We start from the raw sequence: 23,693 nt of genomic DNA on the forward strand, positions 1-23,693 counted from the left end.
TGAACCTGGGAGGCAGAGGTTGCAGTGAGCAGAGATCACGCCACTGCACTCCAGCCTGGGTGACAGAGCGAGACTCCATCTTAAAAAAAAAAAAAAAAGTGAAAACATATCAGCTTAGCAGGTTGGCTGAATTGCATGCAGTTTGCTGCTATGTTTGGGTTTTTTGTTGTTGTTGTTGTTGCTTTTTTTTTTTTTTTTGAGATGGATTTCACTCGTTGCCCAGGCTGCAGTACAGTGGTGCAATCTCAGCTCACTGCAACCTCTGCCTTCTGGGTTCAAGTGATTCTCCTGCCTCAGCCTCCCGAGTAGCTAGGATTACAGGTGCCCACCATCACGCCCAACTAATTTTTTGTATTTTTAGTGAGACAGGGTTTCACCATGTTTTGGTCAGGCTGGTCTCAAACTCCTGACCTCAGGTGATCCACCCGCCTCAGCCTCCCCAAGTGCTGGGATTACAGGCGTGAGCCACCATGCCTGGCCTGTTTGGGTTTTTATCAGCTTATGAGTGGTGGCCAGTGGCCTGGCCATGTGGTCAGGCAGAAGGGTAATATAAAACTGGCCTAATAAAGGGGTGCCTGTATGGAAAAAAACAGGCATATGGAAATCACTATGGGAATTTGAAGCGTGCATAAGTAGGATATGTCAATGCACATCAGGAGAACCCCCTTCTAGAATCAGGTGACTGGCACCTATGGGCAAATATCCCTGTGTAGCCACCTGGAGTGATCACTTGGGTCCATGAAATGAGTGGACATGGTGGTACTGCAGCAATGCAGAGATGGGTTGAATTTAGACATATTTTTTGTACCCTCTGAGGCATAAAATGCCAATAAAACAGACAAAGACTGCAGATGGCTATGGGGCAGATTCCTCTGGGGGAAGGTCCTGCACATAGCTGGCAAGCCGAACAGATGCCAGCAGTCTCTGGAGGCCACAAATGGGTCCTGACAGGAACAGACACTGCATTAGGTTTTGCTTATCAGATTGTGGATCAAATGCTCAGAGTACTGTAAAAGGACCAGAAGATATTGTACCCATATGGACTGCTTAGTTACATGTTTGGAGCAAGAAACACACTTTAAAGACCAAAAGTCCAATGGCCGGGTGCAGTGGCTCACACCTGTAATCCCAGCACTTTGGGAGGCCGAGGCAGGTGGATCACGAGGTCAGGAGATCGAGACCATCCTGGCTAACACAGTGAAACCCCGTCTCTACTAAAAGTACAAAAAATTAGCCAGGCATGGTGGCGGGCGCCTGTAGTCCCAGCTACTTGGGAGCCTGAGGCAGGAGAATGGTGTGAACCCAGGAGGCGGAGTTTGCACTGAGCCGAGATTGTGCCACTGCACTCCAGCCTGGGCAACAGTGCAAGACTCCATCTCAAAAAAAAAAAAAAAGACCAAAAGTCCAACAATGGGCAAAGAGACATCCTCAGGGTAATGGAACAAGCAATTGCGTGGAATGAAAGCAATTGAAAAATGAAAATAATTGGAACAATCAAATGAGATATTTTTGGTCTAAAAGGCTGGGGGTGAGATACAGGTATGAAGGGTTGGCTTATAGGCCTTCGTGACTGTGTACTTAACCTGAGCGGGGCCAAGGGAGGGCCAATTATCACTGGAGAGATTCCTCTGTTTTTCTGGGGGGCTTGGGATTAGGCAGTGGAGAGATGATGCTGGAATAGTCATCATTACTATTCTGTTATTCTCATAGTGACAGAAGGTGGTGGTATTACTACACTTTTTTCCCGTCTTTTCCACATCACCTCAACATTTTTTTTTCCCACCTAAGGCAGTGGTTCCAGTACCAGTGCTGCAACTGTGGGTGCAAGGAGCAGAGATGATTCCTAAGCAAAAAAACCGGAACTACACCTTCAAATCTTTATGTCAGAATTCCTAAAGGCCTGATGGGCTAGGCTGTGCCTTCATTCCATCTGGCAAAATTAGGATTGACAGAGAATGTATATTTATCACCTAGTTGTGATAGCATATTAGTTCTTTATATAAATATACCCTACATCCTTGGGAGTGAATTGATAGGGAGGCACTTGCTAGCCAGTTTTGCTGCCAGAAATAGAGCCCAACACGATGGTCAAACCTAACCTCTCTCCAAGGCAGAAAAGTCGGAGTACAAATGAAGAGAGAGAGAAATAGTAGCTGAGATTTTTGATTTTTTATTTTGTTATTTTTATTTATTTATTTATTTTTTCTGAGACGGAGTTTCACTCTGTCGCCAAGGCTGGAGTGCAATGGCACGATCTTGGCTCACTGCAACCTCCGCCTCCCCAGGTTCGAGCAATTCTCCTGTCTCAGCCTCCTGAGTAGCTGGGATTACAGGCATGCGCCACCACGCCTGGCTAACTTTTGTGTTTTCAGTAGAGACAGGGTTTCACCATGTTGGCCAGGCTAGTCTCGAACTCCTGACCTTGTGATCCGCCTGCCTCAGCCTCCCAAAGTGCTGGGATTACAGGCGTGAGCTACCACGCCTGGCTTTTTTTTTTTTTGAGACGGAGTCTTGCTCTGTCACCCAGGCTGGAGTGCACTGGCGCGATCTCAGCTCACTGCAACCTCTGCCTCCTTGGTTCAGGTGATTGTCCCTGCCTCAGCCTCTCAAGTAGCTGGGATTACAGGCACCCACCACCATGCCTGGTTAATTTTTTTTTTTTTTTGTATTTTTAGCAGAGATAGGGTTTTGCCACATTGGCCAGGCTGGTTTTGAACTCCTGACCTCAGGTGATCCACCTGCATCGGCCTCCCAAAGTGCTGGGATTACAGGCATGAGCCACTGCGCCTGGTGAGATTTTTTTAAATGAATAAATGAGTTTTGCAATGTGGGAAATACATTTGCACCTTGGAAGACACTCAGAGCAAGAGATGATACTATTAGCTCAATTATACTAGATGCCTGAAAGAGTAAAAGTCATGTGTTTGTGAGGCCACTCCTGCTTTTAGAACTTAATAAGGTTGAACAGAAGTCTGTAAACTTGAGTGACTTCTCTCTGGGAGATATTTTGGTCATATATCATGATGAACTGGGATAATTGTTAATGACTGACTGGCACTCTATGAATGTGCCAGTATCTTTGGCTCTTATTTTTCAGGTTTCATTTACTGCCATCCTGTGACATGGTATAATATTGGCATTGTTGGTAAGGTTATAATATTGGTCATACGTATTGGAAATTGAATTGAAGCCTCCTTAGAATGAATACTAATGGAACATGACTTGCCTGAGGAGGAACTAAATTTAGCTAATCATTAACTAATTTCTATGACAAATAGTTCTGCACAAGTTTACCACAAGGTAGATAAAGAAGAGGGGTGAGGTAATCAAATTTGTGCAAAAATATGAAAATATATGCAAACATTAAAGGATGAATTAGTTATTTCTTTAAATCTATCTGTAACCTACACTGGCTCCTCCAAATGTTAGGCATATTCATAATGATAGTATCTGTCATATAAATGCTATACTAAATGTAGATGCCCAGATAAACATGATCATTTTTGAGTCTTGGCCAAAGACCAGGGGACAGCCTGTATAATAAATACAGGTGTTTCTCGACCTATGATGGAATTGCATACCAATAAACCCATTGTAAATCGAAAATATCATAAGTCAAAAAAGCATTTAATACATCTACCCTACTGAACATCATAGCATAGTCCAGCCTACCTTAAATGTGCTCAGAACACTTACATTAGCCCTACAGCTGGGCAAAAATCATCTAACACAAAGCCTATTTTATATTTATCATAAAATTGAGTATCTCATGTAATTTACTGAATACTGTACTGAAAGTAAAAATGAGAAGGGTTGCATAGGTACTTGAAGTACAGTTTTTATTGAATGCATATTGCTTTCATACCATTGTAAAGTTGAAAAACCTTAAGTTGAACCATAATAATTCATGGGCCATCTATAAACTGGCCTTGCCCAAAGAGACATCTGGCCTTTGCTCCTAGGAAGTTAATCTGATAAAGAGTCTTTGTTTAGGGCCGAGACTGGTAACACCAGAACTTCAGGCCGGACTGACCACATCTGACTTTCTTAGGTAGGAGTTGGCCATGCCAGAAAGAACTGCCGTGTGATTTAAGGTGGTAGCTCTGGGTCACACTGCATCAGTCCACATGGAGGCTGAGATCAACCAAGTAGGCAATCAACCTAATCAATCATGCCTACATAATGATGCCTCAATAAAAAAAACTCTGGAAACCAGAGCTTAAATGAGCCTCTCCCATTACCAATACTTTGTGTTTACTGTCATGCATTGATGCCAGGAGGGTAATGTATCCTGACTTCAGGGGAAAGGACAACAGATGCTTTGTGTTTGAAACCCTTCATATTCTACTATATGTGTCTCTTTTGGCTGATTTTAATCTCTATTCTTTCCCTGTAATAAACCATAACTGTGAGTATAATGGCTTTCAGTGAATCCTGTGAGTCCTTCTAGCAAATTATCAAACAAGAGTTTGGTTTTGGGAACTCCCAAAACTTTCAATTAGTCAGAAGTGAGGGCAATTTTGCAACCTGTCCCTCAAACTGTCTAATTTCAGGTACGAATCCCATTCTGCAACCAAGAAAGCAAGGTGTACAGAGTAGATAAACTGTCTGAGGGAAAAATTTCTAAATTGCAGTACTAGAATATGAATCCTGGTTTGACTGACTGCACATCCACTTTTTACACTGCTTTATACAAGATGACCATAACATAATACCAAACATTAGACAATGGGTATTTCACAACTATGATGTATTTACCTTTTGGAGTCTTCCCATACCAAACTTGAACTGAAGTAATTATAGTTAACTATTAAGTGTAAGTTAATGATTGTTAGCTGAGTGCAGTGGTGCATGCCTGTAATCCCAGCTACTCAGGAATCTAAGGTGGGAGGATCACGTTGAGGCCAGGAGATCAAGACCAGCCTAGGCAACATAACTGGACTCTGTCTCTAAATAAATAAATAAATGGGCCAGGTGCAGTGGCTCATGCCTATAATCTCAGCACTTTGTGAGGCTGAGGCAGGAGAAGTGCTTGAGGCCAGGAGTTCGAGACCAGCCTGGACAACATAGCAAGACCTTTTCTCTACAAAAAATAAAAAAAAAATTGGCCAGGCATGGTGGTGTACACCTGTAGTCCTAGCTACTTGGAAAGCTGAGGTGGGAAGATCACTTAAGCCTGGGAGGTCAAGGCTGCAGTGAGCCATGTTTGTGGCTACAAACTACACTCCAGCCTGGGTGACAGAGTGAGACTCTGTCATTCATTCATTCATATATATATATTCATGCATACATACATACAAGTTGTTACTATATACAGTTTTGACCATTACCGGTTCTGTGCAGTGAATGTTTCCCTCTGAGGATGAAGATCACTATAAACAACTCTGATGAGATCATGCTGACACAATGCCCCTTCTGTCAAAGCCATGGATCCAATTGTTGAAGGCTACAAAAATAAGGTACAGTATGAGACAATGTCTCTACCATGAAGTAAAAATCTGTATCATGTAATAATATTTAATTTTCTTTTCCATAAAAGGCAGTTTTGGATCATTTATTCTTCTCATTCTTCACAGAAAAGGTTCAGAATCTTTCAATTGTCAATTATATAAATTCTATAGCTTCTTTTGGAAATTGCCTGTAAAATATAAAACTAAAAACATTTTTTAAAAGTTATGTAATAAATCTATATTTAAGAGAGTATGAAAAGTTGCTGAAAAAACTAAAGGTTAAAAATACATCCATTTTAATGTCTATATTCCAGAACGAGTACAACTGCTTATAATTATACAAACAATATTAAAGACTATAATCAAATATCTCTCTTTTTTTTTTGAGACAGAGTCTCACTCTGTCTCCCAGGTTGGAGTGCAGTGGCACAATCTTTGCTCACTGAAACCTCCGCCTTTTGGGTTCGAGTGATTCCTGTGCCTCAGACACCTGAGTAGCTGGCATTACAGGTACCCACTACCACATCCAGCTAATTTTTGTATTTTTAGTAGAGACGGGGTTTCGCCATGTTGGCCAGGCTGGTCTCAAACTTCTGACCTCAAGTGATCCACCCACCTCGGCCTCCCAAAGTGCTGGGATTACAAGCACGAGCCACCATAACCGGCCCAAATGTCTCTTTAATACTAACATTATTGAGTTCATGTTTCTAAAGTTAGAAGAACCATCCAGGCCAGGCGCGGTGGCTCACGCCTGTAATCCCAGCACTTCGGGAGGCCAAGGTGGGCAGATCAAGAGGTCAGGATATCAAGACCATCCTGGCTAACACAGTGAAACCCCATCTGTACTAAAAATACAAAAAAATTAGCCGGGCGTGGTGGCATGCACCTGTAGTCCCAGCTACTCGGAAGGCTGAGACAGGAGAATCGCTTGAACCCAGGAGGCGGAGGTGGCAGTGAGTTGAGATCACGCCACTGCACTCCATCCTGGGTGACAGAGCGAGACTCTGTCTCAAAAAAAAAAAAAAGAAGAAGAAGAAGAACCATCCATTCTTTAATACTTTACTACTCTCCATTTTATTTCATGATACACAGAACTTAATTAAAATCTATTACTCAGAAATATACTGTGCTAAAATGATTCCTGGCTAAATGGGAGACATTCTATTTTAAACACAAAACAAAGTCCCACGGAATTAATTAAGCAAATTAATAGTGCAAAGAGCTATGAGATGGTCAGGATACTGTGTGTTGACAGGAAAATAGAATACAATTTTTAGACTACTAGTAAAGTTTCTTTAAATGTTATCCTCACGACTTAGTGTAGTGGCAACAAAGGCCACTGCAGACCGGAAGTTTGATTCATAAGTTTCTTATTGGATTTTACTTAAAGACAGAAAGTAGAAGAAGTTCAGCTCAACAGGTATCATTTACCTACATGATTATCAGTGTTCTCAAATTCTTCAACCAAATAAATATAAGCAAAAAAGTATAATGTACTGAACACCTAGAATGCAGCAATTAGATTCCTTTAAACTGAAATACAACAATTAGAATGTCAACATTCTTTTAAGTAGTTATTTTCCTAGAATAATAAAGAATAACAAAAACAAATCAATCTAAGGTGATTTCTAAGTAGTATGGAAGACTTTAAAAATTAAAGAATATTTTTAAGGCTTATTATTTAAAAAATTAAAAATAAAAATATTTTAAAAATTAAAGAATTTTTTTTAAATTCATAAAAGACTAATGAGAGTAAAAAATGATGGTAGAGTCAGGCGTGGTGGCTCACACCTGTAATCTCAGCACTTTGGGAGGCCTAGGCGGGCGGATCACAAGGTCAGGTGTTCAAGATCAGCCTGGCCAACATGGTGAAACCCCATCTCTACTAAAAATAAAAAAATTAGCCAGGCATGGTGGCACGTGTCTATAGTCCCAGCTACTCAGGAGGCCGAGGCAGGAGAATCGCTTGAACCCAGGAGGCAGAGGTTGCAGTGAGCCAAGATCGCACCACTGCACTCCAGCCTGAGGGACAGAGCGAGACTCCATCTCAAAAAACAAACAAACAAACAAAAAAGATACTGATAGAAGCATAAAAAAACAAAAGAAATAAAGAAAATTTTCATTATTTTCTACCTCTCTCGTCACAGCTCAGTCTTCTAATAATAAACATCCACTTTTAAGAAGCAAATCAGTAAAGATATTTTAGGAATATTTATCTCTGATAAGAAATTGACTTTTTGATTTGTTACTCAATATAATTTAAAATAATTCCACCTTTCCAATGTTACTTACTTCATGGTATATTGAAGGCTTGGATAAGGAGGGGATAGTGAAAGACAGAACTTTATTGTTCCCATCTTTATCAGCGATTTCCTATAGTCAAAAAATATACAAAGATAATGAAATAATCACAGGTCTACACAAAATAATAATTACTTTCTTAATTTACAGAATGTATGATTGGCAGTAGGAAGATTTTTCAGAAACAGTAATGGATAAAAACATTACCACCCTAGTTTATCTTTTCTAACTTATTAGCAAATTTGTACACTTTGGTAGTAGAGTTATAATCCACAGAATCCACAGAGAGATGGACATTGAGTACAATACTATACTAAATCAAATACAATATGACAGCAAAGACATGAGGCAGGCAAACTAATCAATTTGATGTTAAATTTACATACAGGATGGGAAGATTACAAGTGATTAGCTCCTTTAGTAAAAACATGGCTATGCTAAACAGATTAAAATTAAAAGTTTTATCCAAGAGATCCACACTTACGAAAACAAGAAAAACACATTAATTTAATACAGAATGAATTTTTTCCAGCTTTACTGAGGTATAATTGACAAATGAACATTATATATTTATGGCATAAAACACAATGTTTTAATATATGTATATACCGTGAAATGATTAAAACAATCAAGCTAATTAACACATGCAACACCTCATAGTTATCCTTTTTTTTTTTTAAATGGTGAGAACCTTTATGAATGAATCTTGAATAAAGGAAACTCTTACAATCATTCAGCAATAAACAAATGACCTGAAAAAAGCCACATTAATAATTATTGGGCCAGGTGTGGTGGCTGAGGCCTGTAATCCCATCACTTTGGGAGGCCAAGGCAGTCTCAGAAGTTCGAGACCAGCCTAGGCAACATGGCAAAACCCCATCTCTACAAAAAAAAAATACAAAAATTAGCTGGGCATGGTATCGCAGGCCTGTAGTCCCAGCTACTCAGGAGGCTGAGGTGGGAGGATCCCTTGAGCCTTGGAGGTGGAAGTTGCAGTGAGCTGAGATCACCCACTGCACTCCAGCATGGATGACAGAGTGACACCCTGTCTCAAAAACAAACAAACAAACAAACAAAATGATTATTAGTCTAAGTCATTAAAAATCAATTCCTATTAGGTAATTTTTACTAAGCTACAAGACAGTTCTTGTGATTTTTTAGAAAACACTTTATTTTCATAAAAAAGACAATGGACAATGGTATCCTTCATTTCTCCATCTCTGGCACCTCCAATATTCCTGTTATAAATAAATATGTGCAGCCAGCCGTGGTGGCTCACGCCTGTAATCCTAGCACTTTGGGAGGCTGAGGCGGGTAGATCACCTGAGGTCAGGAGTTTGAGACCAGCCTGGCCAACAAGATGAAACCCTGTCTCTACTAAAAATACAAAAATTGGCCAGGCATGCTGGCAGACGCCTATAATCCCAGCTACTCAGGAGGCTGAGGCAGGAGAATTGCTCGAACCCAGGAGGCAGAGGTTGCAGTGAGCCGAGATCACACTATCGCACTCTAGCCTGGGGGACAAGAGCGAGACTTCGTTTCAAAAAATACACATACACACACACACACACACACACGCCTACAGATGACGACAATCAGAGGAGTGAAAACTGCAGCAATCCTTTTCCCCACTGTCTTATTTTTGTCTATTTCCCTTACAACTCATATTAGCATACATCACTGGCATAAAATCCATAGAAAGAAGACTGCCCTTACTAGACCTATATGGTAAGTAGTCAGAGACTGAGTAGCTGCATCGCCTAAAAAGAAGAAACATCAGGCCGGGCACAGTGGCTCACGCCTGTAATCCCAGCACTTTGGGAGGCTGAGGCAGGCAGTATCACTTGAGGTCAGGAGTTCGAGACTAGCATGGCCAACAAAGCAAAACCCAATCTCTACTAAAAATACAGAAATTAGCTGGGCATGGTGGCACATGCCTGTAATCCCAGCTACTTGGGAGGCTAAGGCAGGAGAATCACTTGAACCCCGGAAGTAAACGTTGCAGAGAGCTGAGACTGCCACTGCACTTCAGCCTAGGCGACAGCTGAGACTGTGCCACTGCACTCCATTTCAAAAAAAAAAAAAAAGAAAGAAAGAACAGCAGCAATAATCATCATCACCAAACACAAACCCCAAAGAACTTCCATATAGGGCTCATTTCTGAGTTTATTATGTCAGAGAAGAATACCAATTACATGTGAATAATGACCATACCTCTAATTATGGTAGGAAAATAGGTCTGAAAAGTCCCTTGAGGGTATAACTTCTTTGTAGTTAAACCAGGTCCCACCACATCTGGGCCACTGTGCTTCAGAGAAAGCCTATGCTAAGATGAATGGGCCTGATTTAAGTTAAGCAAAAATGTTTTAATTTTATTCTTAAATTTCAAATTAAGCCAAGTACTTTTGATTTATCTTTGCAGGTATTTGTGAAAATGATATGTTAAATTTTGTTTAAGAGAAATATACAACTCCCCCTGGGGCTATTTGAAACAACGAAGTGCTGGGGAGGGAAAGAAGGAAAAACAGAAAAGAATATATAGATGACTCCCACTGTGATTAAGAAAAACTGAGAACCACAGAAAAGGAAGAACAGAGACATCGAGGGAATCAAAAGGAGTCCAAAGCCTAGGGTTACATTTCTGACATATAACTGAGCATTTTTCTATAGTATACTAATTTTGCATTGTCAAAAGATAACTGAACCACAGCACCAACAAGTTATGTCAACAACTTGTCAAACATGACACTCTGCAAAATGTTTGTTTCATGTGACCCATTATTGAATTTTATTACACTAAACACATTAATAAAAATGATAGCTTAATGCTAAGCATAATCTAAAACACCAAATTCCATTATTAAATCAACAAACATTTACTAAGTATCTGCTGGTAAGCACTATAGGAAACACAGTGATATATATAACAAATTTCCTACTTGAAAAGAAAAAACAATCAGGCAAGTTAGGAAAGTAGAGAATTTTATTCCTAGATCAATTTTCATTTTTTTAAACCCACTTTTAATTTTGATGGTAATAATAATGAACATTTATAAACACCTTATGCAACATAATGAATTCTTCAAGTTGTTTTTAGTCCTACTAACAATGTTTTCTTTTTTACAGATGAGGCAATTGAAGTCAAGATATTAAGTAACTTGCCCAAATTTAAAACACCTAATAAGTGGCAGGGCATGGTTCTGAACTGAATGCAAGTCATTCTAAAGCCCTTGCTCCTTCCTTCAGACTTCTAGCGATGGAAATGTTTGCTAATGATTTTTTAAAGTAACTAATAGAGGAGTGAGCACTGGTACAGAAGAATATTTACCATGAGATTCAATTTTCTTGTACCTTATTACCTTTCAGTTATAAAACTAAACTTTATTATGTGGAATTTTGTTTATAATGTATACTAAATACACAAAATATAAGACTTCAAGGTGAAGAAATTTCAATACCAATGGTCCTTAACTGGACATCATGAGAAAAAAATAGAATAATAATGTTTATGGTACTTAATTCCTTAGAAGAAAACAGTTTCATAAACAATGTACTATCAAATATATAATATATTATCAAATAACTATTAACAAATTTACAACTTTTATGACAAATAACACTGTGGTTTCTCAATTGCTACCCCACTCAACGACTCCAAGATACATTCATAAAATTCACGATTCTTTATTGATGAGTTCAGGTAACTGCCCAATTTTGTAGAGGCACATGAGAATGGAAATATGATGCTGTGCTATTTTGCTTCCTTGCACTGCGCAAGAAAAGGTGCCTTGTGCTGCCCAAGTCTTCAGAAAGGTGCAACGCAGATGATCCCATGTTCCTAAACTCTCTCTCACCTTTTCACCTTGCTTCCTACAGTCTTTGTAACCTTTCTAGCATACCCTCCTCATCTTGCAGAAGTAATCAAGTGTCAATCTTCAAGTTCCATGTAAAGCCCCTAGTATCTCAGAAGTGTTTATGGTTTCTTTTCTCCCCCTGGTTTCCACTGTGTTCTTACTAAGATTTTTAAAATCCTAACATGCTATAATACTATATGGGCTTTTTCCCTGTAACTGATGTCCTCTCCTCAGAGAAACAGAAATTTCATGTCCATTTGCCTCACTCTTCTCAATTATGTATATAGCCTTTAACATATAAGAAGTGGTGATTAAATTCAATTTATAATTCAAAAGTCTCTCTGCATATCACCATAAGATTCATTTTCCTAATATATAATACAATTCTTCTGTTCAAAACCCTCTAATTGCTTTAAAGAGAACCTAAACCTAAACTCTTCACTTTAAAAAGATTCTCCAAAACTGACACAAAATTGTCTTTTCCAGCTTGCATATATACTCTGTGCTTCAAACAGAATTACTTTCTATTTCCAGGACGTGACTTGACTCTCCTGCCTCTCTGCTTATGTTCAATTGATAGCTGCTTCCAGAAACCTCACCGGCTCCTCATCTCAACAGGCCAAAACTATACCTCTTCATAAGACCCAGCTTAGATGGCATCGCCTCAATAAAGCCTGCCATGATAACTTCAGCTAACATCTGAGTTTCTCTCTAAAATCCTCTTATTATACAAACCACATTATTAGTTATCTATAAACATGTCTTTTCGAACACAGCAGGAGTTTCCTAAAAGCAGGTGCCACACATGTAATTCTCCATATTTTCAGTGTCCAACTCAATGGCATACATCCAAAAACATTCATAAATATTGGTCAAATAAAACAATTTGAAGATATAAATAAAATAATAATACAATCAATTATAGTAGTTTTACATACTTTATAAAATACATTATCGAAAAAATGCATTATCAATATCTACCCCTGTACTCAACCTAATTAGTTCAAACAAGTTACACTTATAGACATTTGAATTGTTTTTTCTTTTTTTGAGACAGGGTCTTGCTCTCTTGCCCAGGCTTGAGCACAGTGGCACAATCATGGCTCACTGCATCCTCGATGTCCTCGGCTCCAGAGATCTTCCCATCTCAGTCTCCTCAGTAGCTGGGACTACAGGCATATGCCACCATGCCCAGCTAATTTTTTATAGAGACGAGGTTTGGCCAAGCTGCCCAGGCTGGTCTCAAACTCCTGGGCTCAAGTGATCCTCCCACCTTGGCCTCCTAAAGTGCTGGAATTACAGGCATGAGTCACTACATCCGGCCTCAATTTATTTATTATTTTTAATTTTTTTTTTTTTTGAGACGGAGTCTCACTCTTTCACCCAGGCTGGAGTGCAGTGGTACAATCTTGGCTCACTGCAACCTCTAACTCCTCAGTTCCAGCAATTCTCCTGCCTCAGCCTCCCAGGTAGCTGGGATTACAGGAACACACCACCATGCTCAGCTAATTTTTGTATTTTTAGTAGAGATGGAGTCTCACCATGTTGGCCAGGCTGGTCTTGAACTCCTGACCTCAAGTGATATGCCTGCCTTGGCCTCCCAAAAATGCTGGGATTACAGGCATGAGCCACTGCGCCTGGCCAATTTATTTTTCTCTAAACATTCCTTAAGTATTATTTCAGAGGACCTTAAAAAAATACTTAAAATTTCCCAAACTGTCATCTTCAACTTACCAAATTGTAAATTCCTAACAGAAGTGCTTCAATGCAACCATTACTCTGTCTGTCTCGGCTAACTGTAAGCCGTAAATAAACCCACATCAATTCTGGCAAGAACTGCAGTGTGAACCTCTTAAGTCGAACCTCTGAGCTACGATAGAGCTCAAACAGCTGATGGCAGACAGGCTCCAGGAGCTAAAAGGAAAATAAAGTGCACTGGTCATTTCAATTCTTTTGGTTGTAACTGTTTTTTTTTTTTTTAAGGCACCTATATCTGTATAATATTTTAAAAAGTCTTAATATTAATTTCTCCACATTTTAATTTAACCAAAACCTTTGTGTAAAGAGACCACATATTAAACTGACCAATCCACTAACTATAAGAAGTATTTTGTGCCCATACATCAATGTACCTTTCAGTATACTGTACTACTAAATTTACTAGATTATTAGTCCTTTAGCCAATGTACTACATTTATATTTGAGAAGAATTTTCCTTTCTATTCTTATCAACTCTATCTTCCATTTCAAAAACTTTCCATTGAAATAAAATAATTTTGCATAATATTGCTGGGAATAAACTTAAAATCTCAACTGAGACTATGATTTAAACAAATTATATACCACTCTTACTGAAAAATGTGTGTTGATACAGAATTTTCTAAGAGTCATGCTGTTGGGCAAAGCAACTCTGTTTTTCAACCACTGCTAATCAGTTTCTGACAGTCAAAAATTCTGTACATATTTTGGAATCAGAAGAATCCTATGTAAATCATTTGTTACTTAAATCTGTGAAAAACATGTTTCTTTGGAGGAAAATGTATGCATTTGTAAGTGTTCTGTGGAATCAGTTTTCGTTGTATTGATGTCATTGTCTCTAAGTGCTCAGTGTCTTCATTGCAATATGAAATTTATTAAAGCATCCACATTCCATTTTAAAAAAACTTATATACCACTCAGTAGAAGAAGGGATTTTGCAATACATATTTGTGCATCCAAAATTCTAGCTAATATTTAAAATACATACAAGTGAAGCAAACTATTTTAAAACTGACTTAAATTTTTCTTATTGTATTTATGTGAAAGATTTTATAAAGGAGAAAAGTATCCAGAAATAGCTTTTTCAGTGTTCAATTGGCTAATTTTTCATACGATATCACACAATATGACTTATGAGGAACTTCATGACCTAGAAAACTGAAGAAAATGAGCAGTTAAAATAAACTTTCCCACTTTTCCCTAAATATGTACTGCCAATTTAGAATGGGTTTGCTGGAGTAACTGTAGGCTGCAGAAAACTGGCTATGACTTTAAAATTCATATAAAATATTGACAAGAAACTATAAAGTAATTTTTAAAGTTTAATACTAACTCTTTAAAAAAAAGAATAATAGTTCAGTAATTTCATGTACTTTCCTCTATTCTAAATGATTAAAATAATGCATATACATTTGGAAATCTGCTTGAATATAGTTACATACATCTGTAATAATCTAACACTCTACAATAAAAAGTCACTGTCATGATTATAAAAAGTTAACAAATCCATGTCAATTATACAGTTAACATATTTAGAAGAGTTAGGCTTAGCTCTGGAAGAATTCTAAAGCTTAAAAAATTTACATACATATACATCCTAGTCTAGTAAATACTAAGCCCTTTATGTGAAATCACTATCAGAACAGTTTTTAAAATCTTAAAAAATTTTCCAGAGGCTGGGTGTGGAGGTACACATCCAGCTATTCACAAGGTTGAAGAGGGTGGATAGCTTGAGCCCAGGAGTTTGAGGCTGCATTGAACCATGGCAGCATCACTGCACTCCAGCCTGGGTAACAGAGCAAGACTGACACAAAAGAAAAATATTCCAACTCTTCCCTTACATTGAAGTCTAGACCAGTCAGACAATTTGTCAAAGGTTGGTGAAGTTAATGGTGAAATAAGACACTAAATTCAGGTCTTCTGACATCAAGTTGATGTTTCCACTCTACCGCACTTCTTATATTAGAATGGAGGTATAGATTGTTTAATCACAAAACAGTGTATTCTATGTAGTGCCAATAATGAACAAGTAATAAACTTTTGGAAACTGTCAGTTGCTGGCATCTTTCTTAAATATTGAGAGCAATATTCAGTTCTTTAGGAGAAGTAAAAAACTGTTGCTCTCACAAATTTTGTTTACTAAAAATTTATACTCATGTTTCAAACTCAATCTCCTCTTTAGTAAAAAGCTCTCCAAAGATTGCCTTCTCTAAACTTTATGGGCCATGGTACAATTATGATGAATTTCTTCTATGAAGACCTTAAACTCCTCTTTCTCAGTAGCAACAGGTACACTGGCATGTGGGACACTATATTTTAACTAAGCACAGTGAAGAAATACAGGGTTACCAGCATTATTACTCTGTGTTTTTTGTAAGCGAATGGGGGGTAGATGTTAGCAATCCAGTAAGTTTTAATCAGATACTACTACAAAGTAAGACTGTTAAAAACTCGCTGGTCAGGCGTGGTAGCTCACGCCTGTAATTCCGGCACTTTGGGAGGCCAAGGCAGGCTGATGGCTCGAGACCAGGAGTTTCAGACCAGCCTGCACAATGTGACAAAACCTCACCTCTACAAAAAATACAAAAATTAGCCAGGTGTGGTGGCACGCACCTGGGTAGTCCCAGCTATTTTTGGGGGGCTGAGGCAGAAGAATTGCTTGAGCCCAGGAGGTTCAGTCTACAGTGAGCTGTGTTCAAGTCACCGCACTCCAGCCTGGGTGACAAAGTGAGGCCCTGTCTTAAAAAAAAAAAGAAAAATTGCCAAGGCTATGTGTTAAAATCTTTAATTGTGGCCAGGCTCAATAGCTCATGCCTGTAATCCCAGCACTTTGGGAAGCCAAGATGGGAGGATCGCTTGAGCCCAGGAGTTCAAGGCCAGCCTTGAACACCGTGAGACTCTGTCTTTAGAAAATAAAAAATAAAATTAGCAGGGTGTGGTAGCATGTGCCTGTAGCTAATTGAGAAGGTGAGTTTGGAGGATCACATGAGTCCAGGAGTTTGAGGTTACAGTGAGCTGTAATGGTGCCACTGTACTCCAGCATGGGAGAGAGAGTGAGACCCTGGCTCAGAAAAAAACAAACAAACAAACAATAAAAAAACTTTAATTTGAAGCATATGTCTCATAGCAAGCACCATGTTCTCAAATTCTTAATATAAATGATTCTGACCTCCCTTAAATGGCACCACCACCCACATCAAAAAGTATTAAAAATCATCATCCTTGGGTTAGAAAAAATCATAACTGACACCATTCCTAAATTTAGCAAACACTGTTTTGACATGATAATTACTAAGAGACATGATATTTGATGAACACACTGAGAGTATTTGGATGGAATAATGAACAAGCCTAACTTGAGTGGGTTAAAGAATGTGAGGTGAAGAAATGGAGACAAGTAGACAGAGGCTATGAATAAGCAATATTTTATGAAGTTCATCTGTGAATAGGGACAGAGAAATGGGGTAGATAATATAATAGGAGGTAAGCTGAAATAAAGTTTTTAGAAAATAGAATATGGTTGTTTATCATATTCCACTCATCAGGGAAAGAAAAAAACATCAGTGATGGAAGAGAGAAGGAATAATTGCAGGACCAGAGTCCTTAAGGTAGCTAGAGAAGACAGAATCCAGGCCTAAGTAGAACAGATGGCTTTTCATACAACCTGAGATACTTCACCCACTAAACACCAGAAAAGGCAAGAGAGTGCTGTAGAATGGTAGATTTGAATCTGAAAATATGAAAGTTTCCAAATATTTTATTTTTTCTCTGAGATGGAGTCTTGGCTTTGTCGCCAGGCTGGAGTGCAGTGGTGCAATCTCGGCTCACTGCACCTCCGCCTCCCAAGTTCAAGTGATTCTCCTGCCTTAGCCTCCTGAGTAACTGGGACTACAGGCGTGCACCACCACACCCAGCTAATTTTTGGTATTTTTAGTAGAGACGGGGTTTCATCATGTTGGCCAGGATGGTCTCAATCTCTTGACCTCATGATCCACTCCGCTCCGCCTCCCAAAGTGCTGAGATTACAGGCGTGAGACACTGCGCCGGCAACTATTTTAAGTTCTAATTCATACTAAATATGGCACATGACAATTTTCTAAAATAATTTCTTGTAACCTAAATAGTACGTTTGTTTCTTTCAGAATATAACAAAATCAGGATTAAAAGGGACCTCCTTCTATGACTAAAGTCCAGAATTGTTTTGAAATTCTATAGAATTTATCATTCTATTTTTCTGAAGTCTGAACACATGGTTAGAGCCTTCTAACCTGACAGGAGACAGGAGAGAAATTCAGACCTCCTCTAGCAACTGATTGATTATAATGAATGCTGGACCTTGAGCTCGCATCCCTCAAGCTGTAATTTTTCCATTTCTAGCCATGAAACCCCCAAAGTCCCACACATTAATATTATGAAATATGACAACAGAAAGTAATGAGAATAGCTTTTTTAATGTAATAGCTTCTAAAGTATTAAACAAAAAAATAGGAAAGGGATACTTCTTATACACTTGTGAGCCCTAATGAAAATGTCATTTTAGAATCTCATTTTGTACTTCACTGTCCTTCCAATCAATACTATTCTATGTTCATTATGTACATGATAAAATACTAGATTCTAGGGAAGTTACAAATACAGAATATCTGACCACTGCCCATGAAGAGCTTACAATCTAAAGAGAAAGCATTAAAACAAATATATTTTAATAAGCAAAGCTTAAATGTTAAGACAGAGCAAAACAAGGGGTAGGGAATACACACATTCATTATTCAAACAAAGAATTCTGAAAACTCTTGACCATATGGATATGCATATATGTACATTATGCATACCCAGAGTTATAAAACATTCAGAAATACACTGCAAGAGAAAAAGCAAATGAATCCTGCAATTGCTGCTACAAATAGCAACAGATGCAAGTCTAACTGAGAGCCAGTCGCAATTTAGGAGACAGGAAAGAAGGAGGTCAATAAGCAAGCTTTTAGTGGTAGGACAAAAATGAAGATGCACTTTAAGTTAAGCTGCTGGTTAGGAGAGGATTACCTGAACTTCTTCAAACTCACTCCAGTACACAGCAGAGGCACTCTTGGAGGCTGTATCTGGGAAGATAAGAAGCTACTTTCCTGTGTGTTCCTTTCATTTTCATTTTAAGCATACATGAATCCAGTGGTGATAAAACTGTATGTCATACTACTGTGTTAATGGAAAGATAATGTGTGTATTTTGCATAAATTAATACACAGATTCAATAACTGCACTTTTTCCTTCTATCACAAGGCTAAATAATACAAAACTCTTATTCTAAGTTTATTGATCTTGACTACTTAGACTAAAAAGTGCTTCCTCTGATCCTTTTCAGGCTAAATTTACTAGCAGCATCATTTTGTGTTATCAGTTTGATTTCACTGACTAGAGTGATTATACCTAGTTATATATTATCAGTAAAATAATTGTAAAAATACTTAAGATAAATAAAGCTGGATCAGTATACAGTTAAAATATGGCTTCCAGAGCAGGAAACATTCCAGAATAGGAAACAGAAAAGTTTCAAATAAATAATCCACTGAGATGATGGTCAATAAAATTAACAATCAAAACATACTGCACACTCAACAGGAAAAAATTTGACCAAAACATTTCAAAATATGGAAAGGCAGGGAATAGGGAAAGCCAAAGCAACTATCAGAATGCAAAACAGCAGAAAGAAAATTTTCCAGATCCACAAGGAAAGAAAATTATAAAACTTAAATTTATGTGTTTTGGTATACATATTTCATTTCACTATGTAGAAATTATTTTTCTTGAGGTCTCCTACCTCATTATTTGAATCTTGAATAACTTTATAGAGGGCTGGTACAAGTGTTTTCTTCCGGTGTAAAGTTGCTGCATAACTGGTGATCTGAGTGTCAGGTAATGCCTAAAAGAAACCACCAAAGGAAAACAAAAGTGAACATTTGAGAAGCAAGGAACTTTATTTTACACAAATAGTTCTTGAACAGATTTATAACAAATTCAAGTGAGAAAAGTAAAAATAATAAATATAAAGAAATAGGCTGGGCACAGTGGCTCACGTCTGGAATCCCAGCAGTTTGGGAGGTCAAGGCAAGCGTATTACTTGTGGTCAGGAGTTCAAGACCAGCCTGGCCAACATGGTGAAACCTGTCTCTACTAAAAATACCAAAAATTAGCCAGGCGTGGTGGCGGGTGCCTGTAATCCCAGCTACTCAGGAGGCTGAGGCAGAAGAATTGCTTGAACCTGGGAGGTGGAGGTTGCAGTGAGCCCAGATCGTGCCACTGCACTCCAGCCTGGGTGACAGAGCGAGACTCCATCTCAAAAAAAAAAAGAAAGAAAGAAGCATCAGAGTTCAAACAAATTAAGTTAGGATGTTATAGTACACAATTCTTCTAACTACTCAACCATAAATACTGATTAGAAATCACACATTATACCAACATTTCCTGAAATGGGCCATCTTAAATTAATCTAATCTTTAAAAAAATGTAGGATGTTTCAATTCTTGCATTTATGTTTTGCCAAAACATTTACAATTCCATAGTATTCATAAATTACATAGTTTTCCATAAAAACTATTTGATTTTTAATTATAGGACAGAAAAACGTAGGCATAAATCCTATTTTTGTGCCTTATTAAAGCTTGATGGATCTTCTCTTTTACTGAATGTATTTTAAAATATCGTCTCATCAATCCTAACAACTATTTTCATCTTTATGTATCACCTTCTAGCCATTATTCATATTGGTACCATTTTTAAGAACTGCAATTACAGAAACATGTTATTTTGTATTTTGCCATTTCCACTTCCTACCATATTTTTATATGTTTCTCCATAGAGCACATATTCAGTTTGAATTACTGATGTATAGAAAAATATAATACATTCTGATCTCCAATCCAATTTACCTTGAATTCTGATAACCATTCTTCCACAACACAACGGTCAGTTCCCAGCATTTTCTTTTACCTTCTACTCCTCTTTTATCTCTAAAAGAAAAAAGTATTGAAGCTGAGGACAGTAGTACTTATAGGAACAACTAGAAATAAATGATATGTGCCTTTCACCAAGGAAAATTAATCTACTATACATTTTAGATAAGGTGACTTGTTTTAGTTTGGAGCACAATTAAAAGAAAATTTTTCAGAAGTAAGTTCTGGCTGGGCGTGGTGGCTCACACCTGAATCTCAACACTTTGGGAAGCCGAGGTAGGAGAATCACTTGAGCTCGGAGTTCAAGACCAGCCTGGCAACACAGTGAGACCTTGTCTCTACTAAAAATCAAGAAAATTAGCTGGGCTTGGTGGCATGCACATCCAGTCCTAGTTACTTGGTATCCAAAGGTCAGAGCATAACTTGACCACAGGAGATAGAGGCTGCAGTGAGCTATGATCGTGCCACTGCATTCTGGCCTGGGCGACAGAGCCAGACCCTGTCTCAAAAATAAAATAAAAATAAGTTTTATGTTTAATGATACATTTGAAACCTATTATCCTAATGCTTTCATATTTTCTCCAGTAAATACTTCAAACTGGCAAAGACAAGTGTCCTGAATAAAATCAAGTTGCACATTATCCAAATGCAGTCTACAGTTTTACCAAATACATAACCAGAACAAACTACACATCATAAAATGAACTGAGAGAGTATAAATGACAAAGCTAAACTAGAAACCAAAGGTTACATATTCAGCAAACTGAATATAAACATATGCACCATACACAATAAGGCCTCTGAAGAAAACAGATCCATAAATTTTCTAAAATGGAAAAACAGCTGGGCACAGTGGCTCATGCCTGCAATCCCAGCACTTTGGGAGGCTGAGGCAGGACTGAGCCCAAGGGTTCCAGACCAGCCTGGGCAACATGGTGAGACCCAATATCTATAAAAAATAAAAAAAAACTTAGCCAGGTGTAGTGGTGTGCACCTGTAATCTCAGCTACTCAGGAGGCTGAGGCAGGAAGATCCCTTGAGCCCAGGAGGTCAAGGCTGCACTGAGCCATGTTCACGCCACTGCACTCTAGCCTAGGCAACAGAGTGAGACTCTGTCTCAAAAATAAATAAATAAATAAATGCACTGGGAAGATGCCCAAGTAGAAAAAGCAAGCTGTAGGATGTAAACTGTAATTCCATTTAAATGCTAAGGTCACCCCTGGAAGTTTATCAGCACCCAAGTAGGCAGCTGCTGAAAAGCTAAAAAGGGATTCTGTAAGAATTAATTGGTTCATTCCATAAATATTTCTTAAGCATCAACTATACGGCAACCATTTGCTAGGATCTGGAAATATAACAATAAACAAATCCAGATGTACACCCACTTTAATGAACCACTTATATAGTGGAGGAGACCAAACATATTTTTTCAAAGAGATGAAGGGAAAGAAAGAAAAAAGAAAGAAAGAAAAGAAAAGAAGGAGAGAAAGAAAGACACATAGAAGTATAAAACAAAGGAGCCAATATTGACTAAGGAATCAAAAGAGCTTCTCTGAGGTGCTGCTTAAGTTGAGAATTAAGGGGAAGTAGAATTAAGGGGAGTAGAAAGAGAACATTCTAGGAAGAGGGAACCACTTATATAAAAGGTTCTGTGGTAAGAAAAAGCACAGAAAGTTACAGAATCTAAACGAAGATCCAAGTGGTTTGGAGTACAGGGCACAATGGGCAAGAGTTGAGGGTGGACAGGAAGGCATGGTCCGATGGTATAGGAAGTTTGAAGGCCAGGCATGGTGGTTCACACCTGCAGTTCTAGCACTTTGGGAGGCTGAGGTAAGAGGATTGCTTGAGGCCAGGAGCTTGAGACATGCCTGGGAAACACACCACGAGATTCCCATCTCTACAAAAAAAATTTTAAAAATTAGCTGGGTGTGCTAATATCATGATAGGATCAAATTCACACATAACAATATTAACCTTAAATGTAAATGGGCTAAATGCTCCAATTAAAAGACACAGACTGGCAAATTGGATAAAGAGTCAAGGCCGGTAAGTATGCTGTATTCAGGAGACCCATCTCACATGCAAAGACATACATAGGCTCAAAATAAAGGGATGGAGGAAGACCTACCAAGCAAATGGAAAACAAAAAAAGCAGGGGTTGCAATCCTAGTCTCTGATAAAACAGACTTTAAACCAACAAAGATCAAAAGAGACAAAGAAGGCCATTACATGATGGTAAAGGGCTCAATGCAACAAGAAGAGCTAACTATCCTAAATATATATGCACCCAATACAGGAGCAGCCAGACTCATAAAGCAAGTCCTTAGAGGCCTACAAAGAGATTGCGACTCCCAAACAGTAATAATGGGAGACTTTAACACCCCACTGTCAATATTAGACAGATCAACGAGACAGAAGGTTAACAAGGATATCCAGGAATTGAACTCAGCTCTGCACCAAGCACACCAAATAGACATCTACAGAACTCTCCAACCCAAATCAACAGAATATACATGCTTCTCAGCACTACATCACACTTATTCCAAAATTGACCACATAGTTGGAAGTAAAGCACTCCTCAGCAAATGTAAAAGAACAGAAATCACAACAAACTGTCTCTCAGACCACAGTGCAATCAAATTAGAACTCAGGATTAAGAAACTCACTCAAAACCACACAACTACATGGAAAGTGAACAACCTGCTCCTGAATGACTACTGGGTAAATAAGGAAATGAAGGCAGAAGTAAATATGTTCTTTAAAACCAATGAGAACAAAGACACAACATACTAGAATCTCTGGGACACATTTAAAGCAGTGTGTAGAGGGAAATTTATAGCACTAAATGCCCACAAGGGAAAGTAGGAAAGACCTAAAATTGACACCCTAACATCACAATTAAAAGAACTAGAGAAGCAAGAGCAAATACATTCAAAAGCTAGCAGAAGGCAAGAAATAACTAACATCAGAGCAGAACTGAGGAGATAGAGACACAAAAAACCCTTCAAAAAATCCATGAATCCAGGAGCTGGTTTTTTGAAAGGATCAACAAAATTGATAGACTGCTGGCAAGACTAATAAAGAAGAAAAGAGAGAAGAATCAAATAGATGCAATAAAAAATGATAAGGGGGATATCACCACTGATCCCACAGAAATACAAGCTACCATCAGAGAATACTATAAACACCTCTACGCAAATAAACTAGAAAATCTAGAAGAAATGGATAAATTCCTGGACACATACACCCTCCTGAGACTAAACCAGGAAGAAGGGGAATCTCTGAATAGACCAATAACAGGTTCTGAAACTGAGGTAATAATTAATAGCCTACCAACCAAAAAAAGCCCAGGACCAGACGGATTCACAGCTGAATTCTACCAG

The 23,693-nt window shown here is 38.3% G+C and overlaps 1 protein-coding gene across 26 annotated transcripts in view; it reads right to left on the bottom strand.

Annotated features, from left to right (window-relative positions):
* The window catches only part of HYCC2 (hyccin PI4KA lipid kinase complex subunit 2), a 100,274-nt gene that overhangs the window by 32,163 nt on the left and 44,418 nt on the right, over positions 1-23,693 (bottom strand). For 13 of the 26 annotated variants that reach the window (XM_016949502.4, XM_009443972.5, XM_001171278.7 and 10 more), the window contains 5 exons: positions 20,287-20,367; positions 19,179-19,280; positions 13,340-13,519; positions 7,743-7,823; positions 5,331-5,446 (listed from right to left, as the gene is read on the bottom strand). In XM_016949502.4, the coding sequence (XP_016804991.1) occupies positions 5,331-5,446; positions 7,743-7,823; positions 13,340-13,519; positions 19,179-19,280; positions 20,287-20,337 (530 nt within the window). In that variant the 5' untranslated portion in view covers positions 20,338-20,367. Of the gene's footprint in view, positions 1-5,330; positions 5,447-7,742; positions 7,824-13,339; positions 13,520-18,406; positions 18,463-19,178; positions 19,281-20,286; positions 20,368-23,693 lie in introns of all 26 variants that reach the window. The other 13 variants (XM_063791496.1, XM_063791490.1, XM_063791491.1 and 10 more) reach the window with 2 other exon arrangements.

This window comes from Pan troglodytes, chromosome 13, assembly GCF_028858775.2.
Source record: "Pan troglodytes isolate AG18354 chromosome 13, NHGRI_mPanTro3-v2.0_pri, whole genome shotgun sequence".
Taxonomy (NCBI): domain Eukaryota; kingdom Metazoa; phylum Chordata; class Mammalia; order Primates; family Hominidae; genus Pan; species Pan troglodytes.